General features: G+C 38.3%; 1 protein-coding gene across 8 annotated transcripts in view; it reads right to left on the bottom strand.

Annotated features, from left to right (window-relative positions):
- The window catches only part of NELL2 (neural EGFL like 2), a 438,477-nt gene that overhangs the window by 155,420 nt on the left and 260,097 nt on the right, over positions 1-22,960 (bottom strand). For all 8 annotated transcript variants that reach the window (XM_055357389.1, XM_055357392.1, XM_055357388.1 and 5 more), the window contains one exon: positions 270-395. In XM_055357389.1, coding sequence (XP_055213364.1) covers positions 270-395 — 126 coding nt within the window. The remainder of the gene's footprint in view (positions 1-269; positions 396-22,960) is intronic.

Genomic DNA, 22,960 nt, shown 5'->3' with positions numbered 1-22,960 from the left:
TTGAGCATAAATACTAAGTATAAATGTAGCATATACTCATTTTTTAGGGTTTTTATCTTCCAAATTGGAGTATATATTTATCCAGAGCAAGCAGGTGTTTTTTTTCTTTAGAACAGATTAAGAAATAACTACCAAATCAAGAAGATATGATTTTGCTAATGTTTTGTTGTATTTTTGGTATATTTATCAAAAAAATGAGAGTCAAAGAAATTTTTAAAAGTAAACTTAAGACATAAAAAGATTTTATTTCACAAATAGCCACCGTTTACCTGTACATGAATAATCGTCAATTCTGATGTATCCAGTTTTGCAGATGCACATAAAAGAACCCGGGGTGTTGACACACATTGTATTTTCACGACAGTAATGGCGCCCTTCAGCACACTCATCGATGTCTGTGAAGAAAAACAGGACAAAGAGGTCAACAGTGGGCAATATTCTGGAGCTCCTATATAATTTTCTTTGGTAGGGAGAGAGAAGTATTTACTAAATGAATAGCATTTCAGAAAAGCATTCATGATATCTCCTTTGCTAGGAGTGGTTAATGTTCAAATGACAAAAATCATGAGTTTTTTTCCAACAGCTCTTCTTGGAGTTTTGAAGAAGTCTGTCTATTTTAACTTCCATCATCTAAATATCTTTTGAAATTTTCAGCGCATTCATCTGCCTATGCTTGATAAAACGAATCAGAATGCAAAGACTGGGCTGCCTTAGTATCCTGCAATCTTCAATCACAGAGCCTGCCACATATTATTGTTTGATTCACCAGCTATTCTGTACAGTTGAGCAGACCCTGAAAGAGGAAAATAAAGTGTTCGATATAAACCAGAATTGTAACAACTTCACTTAAAGATATGAAGCCAATTGCACGAGCTTATTAGAGATAAACGTCACGAGCTTATTAGAGATAAACGTAGACATATAGCTATCCCAGTAAGTATCTAAATACAGATAAAGTTACAACAGAGACCTGATATAGATGAGAAGTTACAAAATAGTAAAATAAGATATTATATTAAAGATCTTACATGGTAATTCACACACTGAGTTTTGAGTATGTATAATGACTTCTGGATGCTAACCCATAAGAAGCACTGCTACTCATTGTGAAGAATGTGAATTTTCACATTCACATTTCACAATGAAACTGTCCTCATTTAATAGCATCTCTCTGCATAGAACATAAATCATTTTACAGGTATTTAAGGACCTTAATGCACTGGTCAGACAAGGAATTTCCCATCCAGAAGTCTGCATTCTCATATCCTTCTAATGATTCCACAAAGTAGCACTGAATTCATTTATACTGTTAAGAGAAATGGATCAACTATAAGAGATAGCTAGGTGATACACCAGTACAGGGGCCATGTCATTTGTGTAAGCCCAACTATGTTCCCAGCCCTGAGAATGTCAAAAGAAATAACTGACATAATCTCAGTAATCTATATTTTAGAACTGTAGGGTTCTTATCATTCATCTGAGCTAACTATTTATTTTATAGAGGGACAAAACTGAGTCCTAGAGAAACTCAATTTTCTATTCAATTCCATGGACAGCATAATAAATTCCAAACCTCTTATCTGAGCCTACAAAATATTTCCTGGTTTAGTCTTTACTTTTCCAATTTCACATCTGATGACCTCACTCCCTTCTCCCCTCTCAGTGTTCTGGCCACATAGTTTCTAACCTACCTGCTCTTTCTTACCTATCATCCTTTATACATACTGTTCTCTCTACTTATAACTGCTATACCTTCTCTCCCTGACACCATCCCAGCGGATCTTGTTTACCGGTAGATTAATCCCTCAAGAATCTATTTAAATGTCCCTCCTACAAAAACTTCCCTAATGAACTAAAATACTCCCAACGCAGTGCTACCTCAAGACTTTGTAAATGTTTCCATTATAGATGCACCAATTGTATTTTTATTAATTTTTATAAGTTTCTTTCTCCCAAACAAACCACATATTCCTCAATGGTATAAATTATCTATTAGTGTTTCTTAACTTTGTCCATCATATTCATCTGGGATGTTAAAAAACAAAAACAAAAAAACACTAGCTCTTGGGTCAATTGCCAAAAACCCATTCCAAATTCTAATTTACTTGTTTGTGGTGGAACACATGCAATGATTTTTTAAAAAAATCTTCTCCATGATGAGTGTAATACAGGGGTCAGAAAAAAAAAAACTCTGTAAAGGGACAGATAGTAAATTTTCTAGACTTTGGAAGTCATGGGCAACACATAAATTAATGAACTTGGCAGTGTTGGAATAAAAGTTCATTTACAAAAATGGATGGTGAGCCAGCCAGATTCGGCTCAGCTCACAGGTCATAAGTTGATGACTTCTGACGTAAGGCATAACCAAGTTTAACAATCACCACTAAGTAGGGTGAGGATTCAAGATGTTTACTAGAGGAGCCTGGTACTCATGTCCTCGACAGACAAGGATCATAACAGCGAGTAGATAGCCACATGTCAAATTGAGTTTCTAACAGATAACTCTGAAATTCAGCAGGAAAGTGTCAGCGAACCTCTGAGGCATGGGAGAGTGAAGTGAAGCAGTTGGCCCAGGCAAGATCAGCTCAAAGCCAGGAGGAACTATCTATTGTGAGGAAAAGGTAAGTGAAAGATCTGCAGAGGTCCACATTCCTACCACAGACTCATATAATCCTAGCCACAAAAGAGACCCTGGGCCCTCACAGGCCCTGAGCCTAGCATAGGAAACTGCCTAGAATCCATAGGATGGCATTGTTCCAGAAAGGGAGTTCACAGAGTTCACATAGGGTCCTACAAACCCTCCTGAGACCAAAGCAACTACAGCATGGTGCAGTTTTGAGAGGCCATCCCTCAAAAGACAACATCCTGTCCTGAGGCCCAAAAGCCCCTGCTTTTCTACATCCCTGGAGCACCATGGCATCCCTTCACATCCATCCAGAGGGCTATGCTGCCATAATACCAGCTGGACCCATCAGTGCAAGCGGGTCCCCAGCACTCTAGTCCACACAATGTCCTACACACTGAGGAACAGATGATGCAACACACTGAGGAAGCAACCCCTGGGACAAAGGAAGCCAAAGCGTACCCTCCCTAGAAACTGAGAGCCGCCTGCCCAGGGTCACTGCCAATGACAATGATCCTGCCCTCTCCAGCAGCAGGGCTACCATGTACCCATACTTGCCTTTAGGAGACCTCAGGACTGGCCATGTGCCCTCCTGGGGGCTGAGGATAGGCTCGTCGCACCCAATGCCCCTGCCATCAGCACGCAAATGCTTTATCCAGGGACCTGAGGATTGATCCATCCTACCTACCACAGCCAGGGCCCAGGTGCACCATCATGGTGCTTGAGAGACCTGTCTCTCCTGCTGCCACAACTGCTGGTGCCCACGTGCACTATCACAAATCTGGACATCATCCCACACTGCCCACTGATGCTGGCCAGGAGCCTGGGTATAGGCCTGCCATGCCTGCTGCCACTGGAATACACGCACACTATCCAGGGACATTAAGGACAGGCCTACCCCACCCACCATCAGTACTCACATGTACCTCTTAGGGAACCCAGAAACCAGCATGCCCAACCCACTGCCACCACAATTAGTACCTGGGCATGTGGCTCAGAGACCTGAGGGTTGGAAAACTGCCACTAGTGCCACCATCAGTGTCACAAATGCTGTCTGAGTGATCAAGGACCCACTCAGTTGGCCCACCACTGCAACTACCAGAACCTGAGCACACCGCCCAGAGGCCCAAGAACAGGCCCACCCATATCTGCCACTGCTGGTGCCCATGAATGCCACTGAGGGCCCAAGGACTAGCCACACCCAGCCCACCAATGCACCACTGGTGCCCAGGGACCAGCCCACCTAGGATTCCCATTCCCAGCAAAGCATCACCAAAGCCTCCACTAACAATCACAGCTTAAGTCACTGAGGAACTCATAGACACCAATGATACTAATTATAGCCCGATAAATCATACAGACTACAATACTGTGCCTACCCAGAATCAAAGCAAAAGCATCTTACTAAACCAACAATACAGACACATCTATAGAAAAAAGTCTTTCCCTACTAAAGCCAAACCATAAAATTGGAAGGAGAGGCTGTTACACCACATGCACAGATATCAACATAAAGACATAAGAAACATGAAAAAACAAAGAAACATGACATCTCCAAAGGAACATCATAATTATCAAGTAACAGATCCCAACTTAAAGGAAATCTATAAAATGTCTAAAAAGGAATTCAAAAGAAAGACATTAGAGAAACTCAGTGAAATACAAGTGAACACAGATAAACAATACAAAGAAATCAGGGAAACAAGTCATTATCTGAATAAGAAATTCAACAGAGATAGATGCCATAAAAAGAAAAAACCAGAAATCCTAGAAGGGAATAACTGAATGAATAAAATAAAAAACATAATAGCTTCAACAATAGACTAGATCAAGGAGAAGAAGAAAGAATTTCTGAACTTAAAGACGGGGCTTTTGAAATAACTCAGTCAGACCAAAAATCAAAAGAAAGAAAACAGAATAAGAATAATAAAATGAAATGAAGAAAGCCTAGGTGTCCTATAGGAAACTATATAGTAACTAACATTTGAATTTTGGGAGTTCCAGAAGGAGAAGAGATGAACAAATGCATCAAAAACTTATTTAACAAACAACAGCTGAAAGATTCCCAACTCTAAACATCCAGATACATGAAGCTCAAAGATTCCCAGATAGCTGTAATTCAACAAGGTCTTGAGATTCAAGGCACGTTATAGTAAAACTGTCAAAAGTCAAAGACAAACAGAAAGAACAAAGCATCAAGTCACATATAAAAGCATCCCTATCAGACTACCTTGATTTCTCAGCAGAAAATTAGAGGCCTGGAGAGAAGGGAGTGAAGTATTCAAACTGCTGAAAGAGAAAAACAACAACAACCGGTAGCCAAGAATACTATACCCAGAAAAGCTATCCCTCAAAAATGAAGGGTAAAGAAATTCTTTCTCAGATGAGAAAATAATGAAATAATTCATCATCATTATACCAGCCCTACAAAAAATGTTTAAGGTAATCCTATATCTGAAAGTGAAAGAAAGATATCTACCATCATGAAAACACAAGAAAGTATAAAACTCACTGGTAGAGCAGATATACAAATAAGAAAGAGAAAGGAGTCAAATATTATCACTATAAAAAAAGACCATCAAATTGTAAAGTAAACAACAGAAGAGGAAGAAAGAATATGTAAAACAATCAGAAAATAATTAACAATATGACAGAAATCCCCACCTATTAATAAAAACCTTGAAAGTAAATGGCTTAAATTCATCAATTAAAAGATATAAAACAGCGGAATGTATTAAAAAAGAAGATGCAAGTACAAGAAACCTATTTCATCTATAAAGATATACATAGACTAAAACAGAAGGGACGAAAAAAAATCCATGCAAATGAAAATCAAAAGTGTGAAGGAGTAGCTATGTTTATATCAGAAATTGACTTCAAGTTAAAAAACATAAAAAGGGCCAAAGTAGGTCAATATAGATGACAAAGGAATCAATTCAGTAGGAAGATACAACAATTGTAATTGTATACGCATCTAACACAAGAGCACCCAGTTATATAAAGAAAATACTATTATAGCTAAAGAGAGAGACCCCAATATAATAATAGCTGTGAACTTTAACACCCTCGTTTTAGCACTGGGCAGATCATATAGACAGAAAATCAACAAAGAAAGATCAGACTTAATCTGCACTACATACTACATGGAGTTAACATTTACAGAAAATTTCACCCAATAGTGGCAGAATAAATATTCCTCTACTAATACATGGAAAGTTCTCCAGGATAGAACACATTAGGCCACAAAACAGGTCTCCAAAAGTTTTAAAAATTGAAACCATATCAAGTGTCTGCTCAGAACACAATGGAATTAAACTAGAAATCAATAACAACAAAAATTCTGGAAATTGTACAAATACATGGAAATTAAGCAACATGTTCCTGAGCAACCACTGGGCCAATATAGAAATTACGAAGACAATAAAAAGTTCTCTCTAAGCAAATGAAAATGAAAGCACAACACAGCAAAACCTAAAGGATACTGTAAAAACAGCACTGAGGGAAATTTATAGTAATAAATGCCTACATCAAAAAGTAGAAATATTTCAAATAAACAATATAGCAATGCACCTCAAGGAACTGCAAAAGTGAGAACAAACCAAACCCAAATTAGTAGAAGAAAAGAAATGACAAAGATCAGACCAGAAATAAAACAGAGACTATCAGACAATACAAAGAATTAACAAAATGAAATATTGGCTTTTTAAAAAGATAAAATAAATTGTTACATAGAATAACAAAGAATAAAAGAGAGAAGACCAGATAAACAAAAATGGGGACCATGTAACTGATACCACAGAAATAGAAAGGATCATAGAAGACTATTATGAATTGCTGCATGTTAATAAATTTAAAAACTTAGAGGAAATGGATAAATTCCTGGACACATACAACCTACCAAGACTGAACCAGAAAGAAATAAAAAACCTGAACAGATCAATAGCAAGTAACAAGACTGGATCGGGAATAAAAAGTCTCCCAACAGAGAAAATCCAAAGACAAAATGGCTTTACTGCTTAATTAGACCCAGACCCTCTGAAAGCCATAGCAGGAGTCCCCTGGGCTTAAGCTTGTGAGCTAGAGAGGGTCCCATCAACAAGTCCATGTGCACAAAGATATGAACAATTTACCCATGGGGATGAAAGAGCCAATTATAAGAAACAATTCAGTGAAAACACCCTGGTTATCAGAGAGAGGAATTATTTTGATCACACTGTGGCATTTCCTCAAACAAAAGTGGTTCCTGGTGAGAGATGATAGTTCCTGGTACAGATAGGAAAGCAGCTTCAGTGTCTAGAACAGGACAGTGAGTCCCAGCTGGAGCAAACATTAATTACATTAGGCAACATAACTCTCTCCAAAGACAAAACAATATCCCATAGAACAGGGGTCCCCAACCCCGGGATGGCGAACCAGTACCAGTCCCTGATTTGCTAGGAAGTGGGCCGCAACAGCAGGAAGTGAGCGGCAGGTGAGTACTACTGCCTGAGCTCCTTCTCCTGTCAGAGCAGAGGTGGCATTAGATTCTTATAGGAGTGCAACCCCTATTGTGAACTGTTCATGCGAGGGATCTAGGTTGTGTGCTCCTTATAAGAATCTGACTAATGCCTGATGATCTGAGGTATAACAGTTTCATCCCGAAACCATCCCCAGAGCCCTCACCCCTGGTTCCGTGGAAAAATTGTGTTCCACAAAACCAGTCCCTGGAGGCAAAAAGATTGGGGACTACTACCATAGACGTAGCCTACCCCAGCAGAAGTAGCTATCAAACCTTGTTAATTGAACTCATAAGTATGTGTGAAATACCTCAGATATCTCCCAAGAATACTTAAGAGATGGGAACTTTGATGGCACTAAAGTTCTGTGAGAGAGGTGGGGAAAAGAGCCAGTGAATTAGAATTATTTCTGTTAATGTGACCCTATTTACAGCCACAATGGTGGATAATTTGATTTATAAACATAAATGGAGATAATTGTGCAAGAGTAAACTGGCCTCCTAAAAACTGTCTCTCAATGTTCAGTGTTGGGTCTACATCCCAGAGGCTTAGGAGACAATGACTTGTCCAATCTTCTTTTATAGATGTTTCCCTTTTAAGCTATCATAGGGTCAGAGAAAACTCCACGTAGGATCATAAAGCAAAAACAAAAAGACCATTGAATATGAAACCTTTTAGGAACTCAATGATTTGGATCTCATAGACATATAAGATTCATGACCAAGAGATCTAAAGTGTCAGCCTATTACTTGGAGTAGTGTTGTGAGACAGAGCGAAGTAAAAATAGCAAAAAATACCACCATAACTCTGTAGATCTAATTGCCGCTTGCCTTTTTTGATTTCTCATGCCCTGCCTTCAGAGGAAGAACTCCCCAAAGAGCTGCGTTTATGTACTGAAATTGCAAAGTTACATAAGTGTCATTTCCATTTACATGTACGGATATTTACAGGCATAAAAACGGCATGACTAAAAAGTAATCTGGTGGAAAATCATGTCAAATTTAGTCCAGGGTGTATTTTAGTTCCAAATCCCAATTCAAAAACCTAATATAAGTAAAATTCTCACAATTCAGTTTCAATTCTGTACATATTCATTGAGTATATTCTATGTACAAAGGCATTTTATTGGATTTTCTGATGGCCCTATGGGGTAGAACCACAGCGACGAGTGGATAGTATCAGGGGTAGGTTTTGACTCATTATGACTTTCTACTAAGCAGAAAGGACTGCACAGGTTTTGATTAGGCTGCCAAGTAGAAATATTCTGACATAAGCTGGTTATGTTGTAGAGAATTAAACAAAGAGTGCCCCACTGGGCCACATGGACCTTCGCATCCCATCCAAAATTTATTACAGAGTTAAGGGACAGACCCTGCCTTAAAAGGGCTTACAATCCAGGAAATGGACGATGATCATCATCACTGTCAACCAGTTAGCTGCCTTCTATATTTGAAGCCAGCATTTCACAAGCAGCATTGCTTAAAGAGCAATATCTCTAATAGAGGTTCATGGTTCCTTGAAAACAAAATATTACATGGTCAAATAAGTTTCAAGACCACTATATTACTATAGTTCTTCCTCGTTGCCTTCTAAAACACTCATAAGGTGCATAAGCTAATTATAAGCTCTGAGACACTTTAAAAAAAAAACTTCATTCATTTACTCAACGAGTATATAATGGGCATGCACTATGTTCCAAGTACTGCATTAGGTGACAAAGACAAATTCTAGCTGGAGAAAATAACATATACATGATAACATTATGAAGTGATGCATACTATATAACAGAAACATATACATTGTGCATTGAATAGGGAGCAACAGACTTTTTTTAAAACACAGTGCTTATTTGTTCTGAGAACCCATTAATGCAGAACACATTTGGGAATTTATATCTGGTGATATAAATAATTTTCTGACTCTGCCCCCTCCTACCAACTTGAGAAGCTGATAGCGAAATTAAAAATCCAAGATATATTTACATGAATAACAACATGAGTTCCTACATTGTAAGTGCCAAAAAACCCACACACATACACACACAAATCCTACAGGGACTGATATTCAGAGAAAGGTTAATGGCTAAGAGTAGAGATATCCAGGGAAAATATAATGGTGTGGCAGGGCTTGAGGTGGATTTTGAAGAAATCCACTTCACTTATAATGTAAGACCTCATGTTACTTTGCTGCAGAAGGAGCAAAAACATGAAATGTTCAAGAACAATAAATAATCTATTTAATTAGCATTTGTGCAGGAAAATAATGGAAATACAATTATGGGAAAGGGGACATAATGTGAATGTATTTAAATGACCAACAAATACGAGGACAGCACTGTCTTTGTAGTGATATGAAGACATTAAAGCATTTGGAAGAAGCGGGTAGGGAGGAGGTATAGATATATCTTATGAGAGTTGGTAAAATGGCATAACTGAGGAATTGGTAAGAAGTGCATTCAAGGTAAGAAGACCTTTTATGAATTAATGAAAGTCCGAGTCTTAAGTGGTTACTAATCTTAAGTAATCTACCCAGTCCAAATTTCTTCATATGGTATCTTCACTGGTATCTGAAAGTATTTTATTAAGTTTTTTTTTAATATATCTGCTAGCTATGTCCTTTGGAATATAAGATTCAAGAGGGTAGAGAGCTTGTCCACAACAAAGGCTGGCCCTGAATAAATATCTGTTGAATGAATCAGTGAATCTTTTTATGGCTTTTCCTTTAAAAGGACAAAGGGGAAAGTGTCCTCATTTACAATGGTCTGATGTGAAGCTCAACGTGGCAGAGTGAATTCATTGTCTTCTGAGCACACTGCCTGGGCATTCACTTAGACATGGGCTTTTGTATGAATAGCAAATATAAGCCATCCTGGTGAAACAGTCTTGCATAGTAAAGGAAAAGTGGGGTGAGAACAAAGAAGCCTGAACTCTGGACCTGCATTTATTACAAACCTGACAAGCATTTAGTCCCTTCAGACCTTAATTTCACCATTAAAAGATAATTTTCAAGTCACTACTAGCCACAAAACTTTGCAATTCCAACAAAGGGAACGTCATCTATGTGGCTGCAGTGGTTTCTGATTCTCCAGGATTTTGTAAGCTATACAGTCATATTCTACCACATTTAAAAAGCAAATGTAAACAGTGTTTCTTATACTTGAACAGCTTCTCTTGCCCCAGGATAATTCAAGCTGGTCTATTTTAGAAACCAGAATTTATACATTTATAAATTCCCTTTTATCCTATTTGAAAGATGAGGCCAACTTTGTAATTATTCGGAATCATAGATTTTTAGATCTGAGAGGAACTTTAGAAATCATCTAACCCCAGTAATTTAGAATTGAAGAAACAGAGGCACAGAGAAGCCAGAAACAAATTAAAGAGGAGGCAGGTATGGGATCACAAAGCTTTTGTGAGCCATATTAAAGAATTTGGACTTCATCCTATGTAAAATGGGAAAGGTTTTAAGAGGTGATTAATTGAATCAGATCTGTGTTTTTGGAAGATCCCTCTAGGACAGGCTTATATAGTTAATGAGTGGCAGCCATAACAAGAGCAACATTTCTAGACCCCAGGTTTAAAATTAGTCTATGGACTCAACGTCCAGACGAGTCTCAGAGGCAGTGAGCACTCAGGCATGACACTCCCTTTCCTGCCACATTATACCTAGGATGTCACCAATGCTGTTTTGTTTTTTAAAGTATAGTGTATTTCCAAAGCTACATTTATTTTGATTATATCCTGTAAAAAGATTATATTAGTATGTTAATGAACACTAATGCCTTCTTGATCACCCAATAAAATCTTGAAGTCATGCAGCTCAATTGCAAAGACTCCACATACTGAAAAATAATACAGATCAATATGGGTTATTGCTAAGTCTTGACTCACCAGCTGTGAAATACTGGCTGGCAAAGTTGGCAAAGATATCAATAAAATAATTCACAAACTAGGATAAAGACTAAGTTCTAAGAAATGTAATTCTGGAAAGAGATTTGAGAGTAACATTTGGGAAGATAAGAATTTTTTTAAATATAAAATTTCTAAGTTTAAGTAGGCTGCTCAGTGAAATACCAGTAAAGAATAAATTAAAATATCATTTACAAATAAGCTAACACTGAAAGGAACTGCCAGCTATCATATGTTTTAAAGTCAGTGGCATTAATGACTTTGTTTACCATATATTAATTTCTATGTATTAAAAACTGTATTCATCTGAATGTATGATTGAAGGATAAGACTGAAACATATGATTTTCTTGACATCTCAAAATAATGGCCACAAATTTGCTTCATTCATTTTGTAATTTCATTCATTGTAAATTGTATGGTACATTCCTCAAAAAGAGTGAAAGCTCTGGCATTATATCAGCTTTCTTGCTACTCTTGATAGAATATATTATTCTTAGCTTTGGGATTCCTGAATTAAAAAAAAATAGAGACATGCACTAGGAAAATCTCAGACAGGGTTGAGAGTGTATCATAAATAACATACATGGAGAAAAATGAGAGAATGTGGAATGTGGGAAATGAAGGCATGTATAGATTTGTCCATATAATAGTTTCTGACTTCCTACTATGTCCAAGGTACTATGATAACTTAGACACCAACAGCATAGCCTGAATGAAACAGATGCAGTATCTGTCTTTGCAGAGCTTAGGATCTGACAAAAGAGACAACTAGTAATTTTAAAAAATGGAATGGGAGTTTGAGAAGGACAGCGCCATCTGGAAAGCAAAGTGAGGGCTCCAAACCTAGTCTTAACAAACAGGGAGAAATTGACATCTAAGCATAGGACTAAAGGAAAAGTAGCCAGGTGAGATGCGATAAAAGAGCATTTCAAACAAGGAGACTATATGCGAAGAATGTTGGAAATTAAGAGAATTTGGTATGTTTGAAGGACAGCAAAGTACTCAATGCACCTAATGAAGTACGCAGGAGCTGCATTTGTGTGGAGGTCTTACACACTATATGAGAGTTTGACATTATCATATAATCAATGGTAATCACTGAAGTTTTTTAAATTATTCTAAAACATGTCATATATACACATCCTGTAAAATTTAAAAGATGCAGTAGAGTGTACCATGAAAGTAAATCTGAGTCATAGTCACTCAGTTCTCCCACTCCTAATCCCTGAGACAACCACTGGTATCAATTTCTTCTGCAATTTCCAGACATATTCTATGCCTATTTAAGCATACACATAGGGGCATATGTGTTTGTGCTTTTCCTCTGAAGGGTGTTCAGCAGGGACATGAGATGTTATTATTGCTAAACAATATCTTTATAAATGCATGGTAGAGGATAAATTAGAGAAGAGTAAAACTGGAAGCTAGGAGGAAGCTCACTTGATATTAGTTTCAGTTCTTGTAACTATGACTGCAGAACATGAAAGGAATGAGGCAGATTAAAAAAATACATGGGATCTAATATTGCTTGCACTCTGGCACTGACTGGATGCCTGAAGATTAGGGAGGGATGCTCTCAAAGATAATATCCTTCTTTTTTAACTAAACAACTGGGTGAGTCCATAGTGTAGGGAACTGGAGGACTGCAATTGAGCTACAGAGAAGCATAGTTTTAAACAGGTTGAATTTGAGATGCTTATGACACATCCAGATAAAAATGTCCCAGAGGCAGTGAGATATGTGGGTCTAGAGCTTACTCAGGAAACAGCACTGGGCTAGAGATCAAGATTTGAGAGTCATAGGCATAAGGAATGTAATTAAAGCCATGGTGTTAGACAGCATCACACAGGTAGAGGATGTAGAATGAGGAGAAAACAATTAAAATGGAGACCTGGGGGACTTGGACAAGTAACAAGTAAAGAAAGCAGGTGGAGAAAAATTGCTCAGAGAGGTAGCAGCAAAACTAGAGGAGTAGTGGAGAAAGACAAATGTCAAAACGGTAGGCAGTCATCACCTTTTGAACACACCCATATTTGGAAAAATCTTTGTTTCTTCAAGAAAGGAAACTCAAATTTTCAGTATCCTTAGAAACTAGTGAGCTAGTACTACCAAATGGGAGCACTCATGCAAAAATTCAATCCAGAAGATAACTTTATAACCTTGCAGGTTGCAAAATTTAGCAAGCATAATAGAGAAGGCATATCAGCATTTAGCATGGTCGCCATGGCATTCACTTCTGGAGTCCAGTCTTGGATGTCATCAGTGAACGTTCACAACATTTATGTGAGTTGTGGTGTTGATACCAAAAGGTAGAGGTAGTGGGATTTGTACCAAGATGTAATAGGTATTTTCTTGGCTGAATATCATCTTAACCTGTCTTCCAGTCCTCCCACATGCATTGTGAGCTACCTAACGTCCTTCAACATATTCCTTTTCTGCTTAAAACGTCAGAGTGGATTCTGTTGTTTGCAATTCAAAACCCTGATCAATACAGTGTAGTATCATGAAGACAAGGTAAATAAGTGTTGGAAGAAGGGAGAGGTCGATAGAATTAATTGCTGCCTAGAAGCCAAGCAAAATACAGATGGAAAGTTGTCTGATTTAACAATAGAGAAGTTATCAGTGACCTTGGTGAGAGTAGTACGGAGGGGATATGTGATGACAAGTCTAGATTGAAGTGGGTTAAGGAGAAAGTCTGAGATGAAGAAGTGAAGACAGTGAGAAAAAATCATTACATTAAGAGATTCAGCTATAAAGGGGAAACGGCAATAATACGAAAACTAGAAGGGATGTAGAGTTAAGGGAGAGATTAAGCATAATTAAATGCTGATGGGAAGGGGCAAACAGAGAGAACGAAATTGAAAACTGAGTTTGAAGATATAATAGATGAAGCAAATTTCCTCTGAAGACAGGAAGAGATGAGATTTAGTATTCATATGTACCTATTACTCCCAGGAGGAGAGGTTTCTATTCCACTGAAACTAGGGAGAAGGAAGAAAGGGTGGAAGTAAGGCATGCTGGCTTATGAAATTGGAGCAGGAGGATGAAAAAGTTACTGTCTGTTTCTGTTTCACTGGTAAAGAAGTCATCTGTCAGGAATAAGAGAACTGGTAGAGTCAAAGGCTTCAGAGAATGGTGAAGGTTTACAATCGTCATTGTAGGAAATGAACGAAAACTCTGCTGGGATGCACAGTAGAATTACCAAGCAGAGTACAGGACTCAAAGCATGAACATACAGCTGTGTGAATCCACCACCTGACATTTTTATAACACTTTGCTTTGTACAGTGCATGTTCGTATGCATTGTATGTTAATTCTCACAATCATCCTGTGACCTGAGGAGAACAGGCAGTAACCCCTTTTCACAGCCACAGAACCTTTGTGAAGTTGAGACGTTTCCCAAATGCCTGTTGTAAGTTAGTGTCTGGTAAATCTAGCACAGAATCACTAATTATTAGCCACTGTCCTTCCACAAGCTGGTCCTTATCTTTGCAGTTTAGTCTACTAACACTCCTGGATATAAGCCTCCTGTTGTAGAAAAGTTCCAGAACATGTCTTGCCCTTTCCCTTTGCTTACTCTTCTCTGCCAATCTAAATTGGAGTCACATCTCAAAGCCCAGATGAAGTCTCAATTCCTATATAGCATCTTCCCTAACCTCTTTGGCCACAGGGATTCCATCTGTCTCTACTTCTGCACTTTTTGTCTGTGCTTATTCATGGGTAGTTAGTAGGTATCTTGGCTGAATCCAACTTGCTTGAAATTAAAGAACAGACAGTCTCATTTAAATGATTGTCTTGTCATGCTGGATTTGAAAATTCATCAAGTTGAATAGCAGCATTCTTTCCAAGAAGGTGGATTATTATTTTTAAAAATTAGAAACTAATTTAGTAAATATATATATATTTTGTCAGAAAGCATGGATTGGAGTCATAAAATTATCCAAATTGTTACCCATCCAGAGTTGCTCGATTAACCTAAACATTACATCAGTGTTTTCATGAAAGATACAGAGCCACTCCAATTTCCAATTGCTTGCTTGTACATAAATCACTGACTGGATTGCATTGTTAGTTTTGACAATCTTAATCAATGTTTAATGTTGATTAGGAAGTAGGACCTTACAACAACTCAGTATACACAAACATATATGTTCCACAATTTAAGTCCCATTTCTCCACCACTACATTTCCTCTTGAAGATATGAACAATTTTGTAAAAATCTATTTGGGAATACATTCTTCATATTAAAGAAAAATTACTTGGAGGACATTTAAAAATGTAATTAAAGCTGTTTTTTGAATTTAAAGTAAAAATGAAAGTCAAATGTATTATTAAAATCCCAGGGATCTATTTTTATATCATACCAATGAACAAGACACACAATTCAGAACCATAACGCCTGCCTCTTCACCAATGCTTCACACTCATTAAAGCCAGCACCAATTTCCTGTCTCTTGTGTCGAAACACATGGGGCTCTGTTTTCTGTGGAATAATAATTGACTCAAAGAAGCCAGGTCTTTCTCCATCACATAATTCAATATCTCCCTGTTCTCTCTCACATTCATTTAACTTGTACTTACCTGCTTCCCCCAAATCACAGTTATTGTTGTTGTCCCCTAAAAACTTATTCTTATTTCTATTCATTATATTAATAATGACGCTAACATTTACTACAATGTATGTTGCTTTGACAATGTCATTTCATTGTTTTTCCCACAGCATCAAGTTTTCACAACAGATCTCAAATATGATGTCAGCACTATTTAATCAAAGCTAAATTTATTTTCTTTGTGCAATTCTTTTTTTTAAGAACCAAATCCTTTTTATTTTTATTTTATTTATTTTTTTATTGTCGCAAACTTTTCTTTTAGATGAGATAAGAAATTTATTTTATTGTCTTAAATATTTATTCATTGGATAGTCGTACATATCTATGTCAATATACATATATACACCATTTCTCTTACTATGTTATATGGATCCTTTATGTCTTTTCTTATATTTTGTCTACTTTATTTGCATATCTAGTCATCCTATTTTCAGCAGTTTTTGACTTAGTTTTTTTTTTTTTTTGACGTTGAAACACTGTATACGTTTTAATCATGAGCAGTAATACCTTTAAGAGCTTCTTAAAATCTTTTTTGTTGTTGTTGTTGGCATAACCCTTTTTTATTTATTTTTATTTATTTATTTATTTTATTTTATTTATTATTATTATTATACTTTAAGTTTTAGGGTACATGTGCACAATGTTCAGGTTAGTTACATATGTATACGTGCTCCATGCTGGTGCGCTGCACCCATTAACTCGTCATCTAGCATTAGGTATATCTCCCAATGCTATCCCTCCCCTCTCCCCCCACCCCAAAACAGTCCCCAAACTGTGATGTTCCCCTTCCTGTGTCCATGTGTTCTCATTGTTCAACTCCCACCTATGAGTGAGAATATGCGGTGTTTGGTTTTTTGTTCTTGTGATAGTTTACTGAGAATGATGATTTCCAATTTCATCCATGTCCCTACAAAGGACATGAACTCATCCTTTTTTATGGCTGCATGGTATTCCATGGTGTATATGTGCCACATTTTCTTAATCCAGTCTATCATTGTTGGACATTTGGGTTGGTTCCAAGTCTTTGCTATTGTGAATAATGCCACAATAAACATACGTGTGCATGTGTCTTTAGAGCAGCATGATTTATAGTCCTTTGGGTATATACCCAGTAATGGGATGGCTGGGTCAAATGGTATTTCTAGTTCTAGATCCCTGAGGAATCGCCACACTGACTTCCACAATGATTGAACTAGTTTACAGTCCCACCAACAGTGTAAAAGTGTTCCTGTTTCTCCACATCCTCTCCAGCACCTGTTGTTTCCTGACTTTTTAATGATTGCCATTCTAACTGGTGTGAGATGATATCTCACTGTGGTTTTGATTTGCATTTCTCTGACAGCCAGTGATGGTGAGCATTTTTTCATGTGTTTTTTGGCTGCATAAATGTCTTCTTTTGAGAAGTGTCTGTTCATGTCCTTCGCCCACTTTTTGATGGGGTTGTTTGTTTTTTTCCTGTAAATTTGTTGGAGTTCATTGTAGATTCTGGGTATTAGCCCTTTGTCAGATGAGTAGGTTGCAAAAATTTTCTCCCATTTTGTGGGTTGCCTGTTCACTCTGATGGTAGTTACTTTTGCTGTGCAGAAGCTCTTTAGTTTAATTAGATCCCATTTGTCAATTTTGGCTTTTGTTGCCATTGCTTTTGGTGTTTTAGACATGAAGTCCTTGCCCATGCCTATGTCCTGAATGGTAATGCCTAGGTTTTCTTCTAGGGTTTTTATCGTTTTAGGTCTAACATTTAAGTCTTTAATCCATCTTGAATTGATTTTTGTATAAGGTGTAAGGAAGGGATCCAGTTTCAGCTTTCTACATATGGCTAGCCAGTTTCCCCAGCACCATTTATTAAATAGGGAATCCTTTCCCCATTGCTTGTTTTTCTCAGGTCTGTCAAAGATCAGATAGTTGTAGATATGTGGCATTATTTCTGAGGGCTCTGTTCTGTTCCATTGATCTATATCTCTGTTTTGGTACCAGTGCCATGCTGTTTTGGTTACTGTAGCCTTGTAGTATAGTTGGAAGTCAGGTAGTGTGATGCCTCCAGCTTTGTTCTTTTGGCTTAGGATTGACTTGGCAGTGTGGGCTCTTTTTTGGTTCCATATGAACTTTAAAGTAGTTTTTTCCAATTCTGTGAAGAAAGTCATTGGTAGCTTGATGGGGATGGCATTAAATCTATAAATTACCTTGGGCAGTATGGCCATTTTCACGATATTGATTCTTCCTACCCGTGAAGATGGAATGTTCTTCCATTTGTTTGTATCCTCTTTTATTTCATTGAGCAGTAGTTTGTAGTTCTCCTTGAAGAGGTCCTTCACATCCCTTGTAAGTTGGATTCCTAGGTATTTTATTCTCTTTGAAGCAATTGTGAATGGGAGTTCATTCATGATTTGGCTCTCTGTTTGTCTGTTACTGGTGTATAGGAATGCTTGTGATTTTTGCACATTGATTTTGTATCCTGAGACTTTGCTGAAGTTGCTTATCAGCTGAAGGAGATTTTGGGCTGCGACAATGGGGTTTTCTAGATATACAATCATGTCGTCTGCAAACAGAGACAATTTGACTTCCTCTTTTCCTGATTGAATACCCTTTATTTCCTTCTCCTGCCTAACTGCCCTGGCCAGAACTTCCAACACTATGTTGAATAGGAGTGGTGAGAGAGGGCATCCCTGTCTTGTGCCAGTTTTCAAAGGGAATGCTTCCAGTTTTTGCCCATTCAGTATGATATTGGCTGTGGGTTTGTCATAGATAGCTCTTATTATTTTGAGATATGTCCCATCAATACCTAATTTATTGAGAGTTTTTAGCATGAAGAGTTGTTGAATTTTGTCAAAGGCCTTTTCTGCATCTATTGAGATAATCATGTGGTTTTTGTCTTTGGTTCTGTTTATGTGCTGGATTACATTTATTGATTTGCGTATGTTGAACCAGCCTTGCATCCCAGGGAGGAAGCCCACTTGATCATGGTGGATAAGCTTTTGAGGTGCTGCTGGATTCGGTTTGCCAGTATTTTATAGAGAATTTTTGCATCAATGTTCATTAAGGATATTGGTCTAAAATTCTCTTTTTTGGTTGTATCTCTGCCTGGCTTTGGTATCAGGATGATGCTGGCCTCATAAAATGAGTTAGGGAGTATTCCCTATTTTTCTATTGATTGGAATAGTTTCAGAAGGAATGGTACGAGTTCCTCCTTGTATCTCTGGTAGAATTCGGCTGTGAATCCATCTGGTCCTGGACTCTTTGGTTGGTAAGCTATTGATTATTGCCACAATTTCAGAGCCTGTTATTGGTCTATTCAGAGATTCAACTTCTTCCTGGTTTAGTCTTGGGAGGATGTATGTGTCGAGGAATTTATCCATTTCTTCTAGATTTTCTAGTTTATTTGCATAGACGTGTTTGTAGTATTCTCTGATGGTAGTTTGTATTTCTGTGGGATCGGTGGTGATATTCCCTTTATCATTTTTTATTGCGTCTATTTGATTCTTCTCTCTTTTTTTCTTTATTAGTCTTGCTAGTGGTCTATCAATTTTGTTGATCCTTTCAAAAAACCAGCTCCTGGATTCATTAATTTTTTGAAGGGTTTTTTGTGTCTCTATTTCCTTCAGTTCTACTCTGATTTTAGTTATTTCTTGCCTTCTGCTAGCTTTTGAATGTGTTTGCCCTTGCTTTTCTAGTTCTTTTAATTGTGATGTTAGGGTGTCAATTTTGGATCTTTCCTGCTTTCTCTTGTGGGCATTTAGTGCTATAAATTTCCCTCTACACACTGCTTTGAATGTGTCCCAGAGATTCTGGTATGTTGTGTCTTTGTTCTCGTTGGTTTCAAAGAACATCTTTATTTCTGCCTTCATTTCGTTATGTATCCACTAGTCATTCAGGAGCAGGTTGTTCAGTTTCCGCGTAGTTGAGTGGTTTTGAGTGAGATTCTTAATCCTGAGTTCTAGTTTGATTGCACTGTGGTCTGAGAGATAGTTTGTTATAATTTCTGTTCTTTTACATTTGCTGAGGAGAGCTTTACTTCCAACTATGTGGTCAGTTTTGGAATAAGTGTGGTGCGGTGCTGAAAAAAATGTACATTCTGTTGATTTGGGGTGGAGAGTTCTGTAGATGTCTATTAGGTCTGCTTGGTGCAGAGCTGAGTTCAATTCCTGGGTATCCTTGTTGACTTTCTGTCTCGTTGATCTGTCTAATGTTGACAATGGGGTGTTAAAGTCTCCCATTATTATTGTGTGGGAGTCTAAGTCTCTTTGTAGGTCACTCAGGACTTGCTTTATGAATCTGGTTGCTCCTGTATTGGGTGCATATATATTTAGGATAGTTAGCTCCTCTTGTTGAACTGATCCCTTTACCATTAAGTAATGGCTTTGTCTCTTTTGATCTTTGTTGGTTTAAGGTCTGTTTTATCAGAGACTAGGGTTGCAACCCCTGCCTTTTTTTGTTTTCCATTTGCTTGGTAGATCTTCCTCCATCCTTCTATTTTGAGCCTATGTGTGTCTCTGCACGTGAGATGGGTTTCCTGAATACAGCACACTGATGGGTCTTGACTCTTTATCCAATTTGCCAGTCTGTGTCTTTTAATTGGAGCATTTAGTCCATTTACATTTAAAGTTAATATTGTTATGTGTGAATTTGATCCTGTCATTATGATATTAGCTGGTTATTTTGCTCATTAGTTGATGCAGTTTCTTCATAGTCTCTATGGTCTTTACATTTTGCCATGATTTTGCAGCAGCTGGTACCGGTTGTTCCTTTCCAATGTTTAGCGCTTCCTTCAGGAGCTCTTTTATGGCAGGCCTGGTGGTGACAAAATCTCTCAGCATCTGCTTGTCTGTAAAGTATTTTATTTCTCCTTCACTTATGAAGCTTAGTTTGGCTGGATATGAATTTCTGGGTTGAAAATTCTTTTCTTTAAGAATGTTGAATATTGGCCCCCACTCTCTTCTGGCTTATAGAGTTTCTGCCGAGAGATCTGCTGTTAGTCTGATGGGCTTCCCTTTGAGGGTAACCCGACCTTTCTCTCTGGTTGCCCTTAACATTTTTTCCTTCATTTCAACTTTGGTGAATCTGACAATTATGTGTCTTGGTGTTGCTCTTCTTGAGAAGTATCTTTGTGGCGTTCTCTGTATTTCCTGAATCTGAATGTTGGCCTGCCTTGCTAGATTGGGGAAGTTCTCCTGGATAATATCCTGCAGAGTGTTTTCCAACTTGGTTCCATTCTCCCCATCACTTTCAGGTACACCAATCAGACATAGATTTGGGCTTTTCACATAGTCCCATATTTCTTGGAGGCTTTGCTCGTTTCTTTTTATTCTTTTTCTCTAAACTTCCCTTCTCGCTTCATTTCATTCATTTCATCTTCCATTGCTGATACCCTTTCTTCCAGTTGATCGCATCGGCTCCTGAGGCTTCTGCATTCTTCATGTAGTTCTCGAGCCTTGGTTTTCAGCTCCATCAGCTCCTCTAAGCACTTCTCTGTATTGGTTATTCCAGTTATACATTCTTCTAAATTTTTTTCAAAGTTTTCAACTTCTTTGCCTTTGGTTTGAATGTCCTCCCGTAGCTCGGAGTAATTTGATCGTCTGAAGCCTTCTTCTCTCAGCTCGTCAAAGTCATTCTCCCTCCAGCTTTATTCCGTTGCAGGTGAGGAACTGCGTTCCTTTGGAGGAGGAGAGGCGCTCTGCTTTTTAGAGTTTCCAGTTTTTCTGTTCTGTTTTTTCCCCATCTTTGTGGTTTTATCTACTTTTGGTCTTTGATGATGGTGATGTACAGATAGGTTTTTGGTGTGGATGTCCTTTCTGTTTGTTAGTTTTCCTTCTAACAGACAGGACCCTCAGCTGCAGGTCTGTTGGAGTACCCGGCCGTGTGAGGTGTCAGTCTGCCCCTGCTGGGGGGTGCCTCCCAGTTAGGCTGCTCGGGGGTCAGGGGTCAGGGACCCAGTTGAGGAGGCAGTCTGTCCGTTCTCAGATCTCCAGGTGCGTGCTGGGAGCACCACTGCTCTCTTCAAAGCTGTCAGAAGGGGACATTTAAGTCTGCAGAGGTTACTGCTGTCTTTTTGTTTGTCTGTGCCCTGCCCCCAGAGGTGGAGCCTACAGAGGCAGGCAGGCCTCCTTGAGCTGTGGTGGGCTCCACCCAGTTCGAGCTTCCCAGCTGCTTTGTTTACCTAAGCAAGCCTGGGCAATGGCGGGCGCCCCTCCCCCAGCCTGGCTGCCGCCTTGCAGTTTGATCTCAGACTGCTGTGCTAGCAATCAGCGAGACTCCGTGGGCATAGGACCCTCCGAGCCATGTGCGGGATATAATCTCCTGGTGCGCCGTTTTTTAAGCCCGTCGGAAAAGCGCAGTATTCGGGTGGGAGTGACCCGATTTTCCAGGTGCCATCTGTCACCACTTTCTTTGACTAGGAAAGGGAACTCCCTGACCCCTTGCACTTCCGGGGTGAGGCAATGCTGCGCCCTGCTTCGGCTTGCGCACAGTCAGCACACCCACTGACCTGTGCCCACTGTCTGGCACTCCCTAGTGAGATGAACCCGGTACCTCAGATGGAAATGCAGAATCACTCATCTTCTGCATCCCTCACGCTGGGAGCTGTAGACTGGAGCTGTTCCTATTTGGCCATCTTGGCTCCTCCCCCTCTTTGTGCAATTCTTATATATTTCTAGCTAAAAGGTTTTCCTGTCATTAACCAGGCCCAAGCTTCCACTTCCTATCTCCAAGCCTTTTTTTCAGATGTCTTTGGTGTTCGTGATAATCTTATTTTATACTGGAGTTAGTTCTTTTTGAAAGCTAATGGATAGAGGAAGAGAAAGCAAAAGGAATGCTAAGAGTTATGTTTCACTCCAAGCAAGCAGTTGTTAATTGACTTCAGGACTTTCAACAAATATAACCGGAACATGTGAGTTGTATTTCTTAGAAGAAAAGATAAAGTTGGTATTTATAATTTAATCTCTATGCATACCTGACCTTAAACTTAATGAAGTTGCAAAAAGACTTTTTATATCAATTAGATTTTTTAAAGCTGTTAATCATGTGGTGTCTTATATGTTACTTCAAATGAATTCTTTTCCAGGGAGGCAATGTATTATTTTTAATAATTTGCATTTCTGTAATGAAAAATGATAATAAATGGCTGCATCACATAAGATACCTGCAACTAATTTGTTTAAAATGAATTGCTTAATTCTAAGCAGACAATTTCTCTCTAATATTAATAAACAACTTCATGCAATGTAATTATCAAGTATTTTAACCTGCTATTTATTTACAGAAAAATAACATGAATCCCCATAGTTAAATTTAAAGACTTGTCATATAATTTTCAAAATGAGAACAAAT

This window comes from Gorilla gorilla, chromosome 10 (genome assembly GCF_029281585.2).
Source record: "Gorilla gorilla gorilla isolate KB3781 chromosome 10, NHGRI_mGorGor1-v2.1_pri, whole genome shotgun sequence".
Classification (NCBI taxonomy): domain Eukaryota; kingdom Metazoa; phylum Chordata; class Mammalia; order Primates; family Hominidae; genus Gorilla; species Gorilla gorilla.
This window is presented reverse-complemented; position numbering and strand designations above follow the sequence as displayed.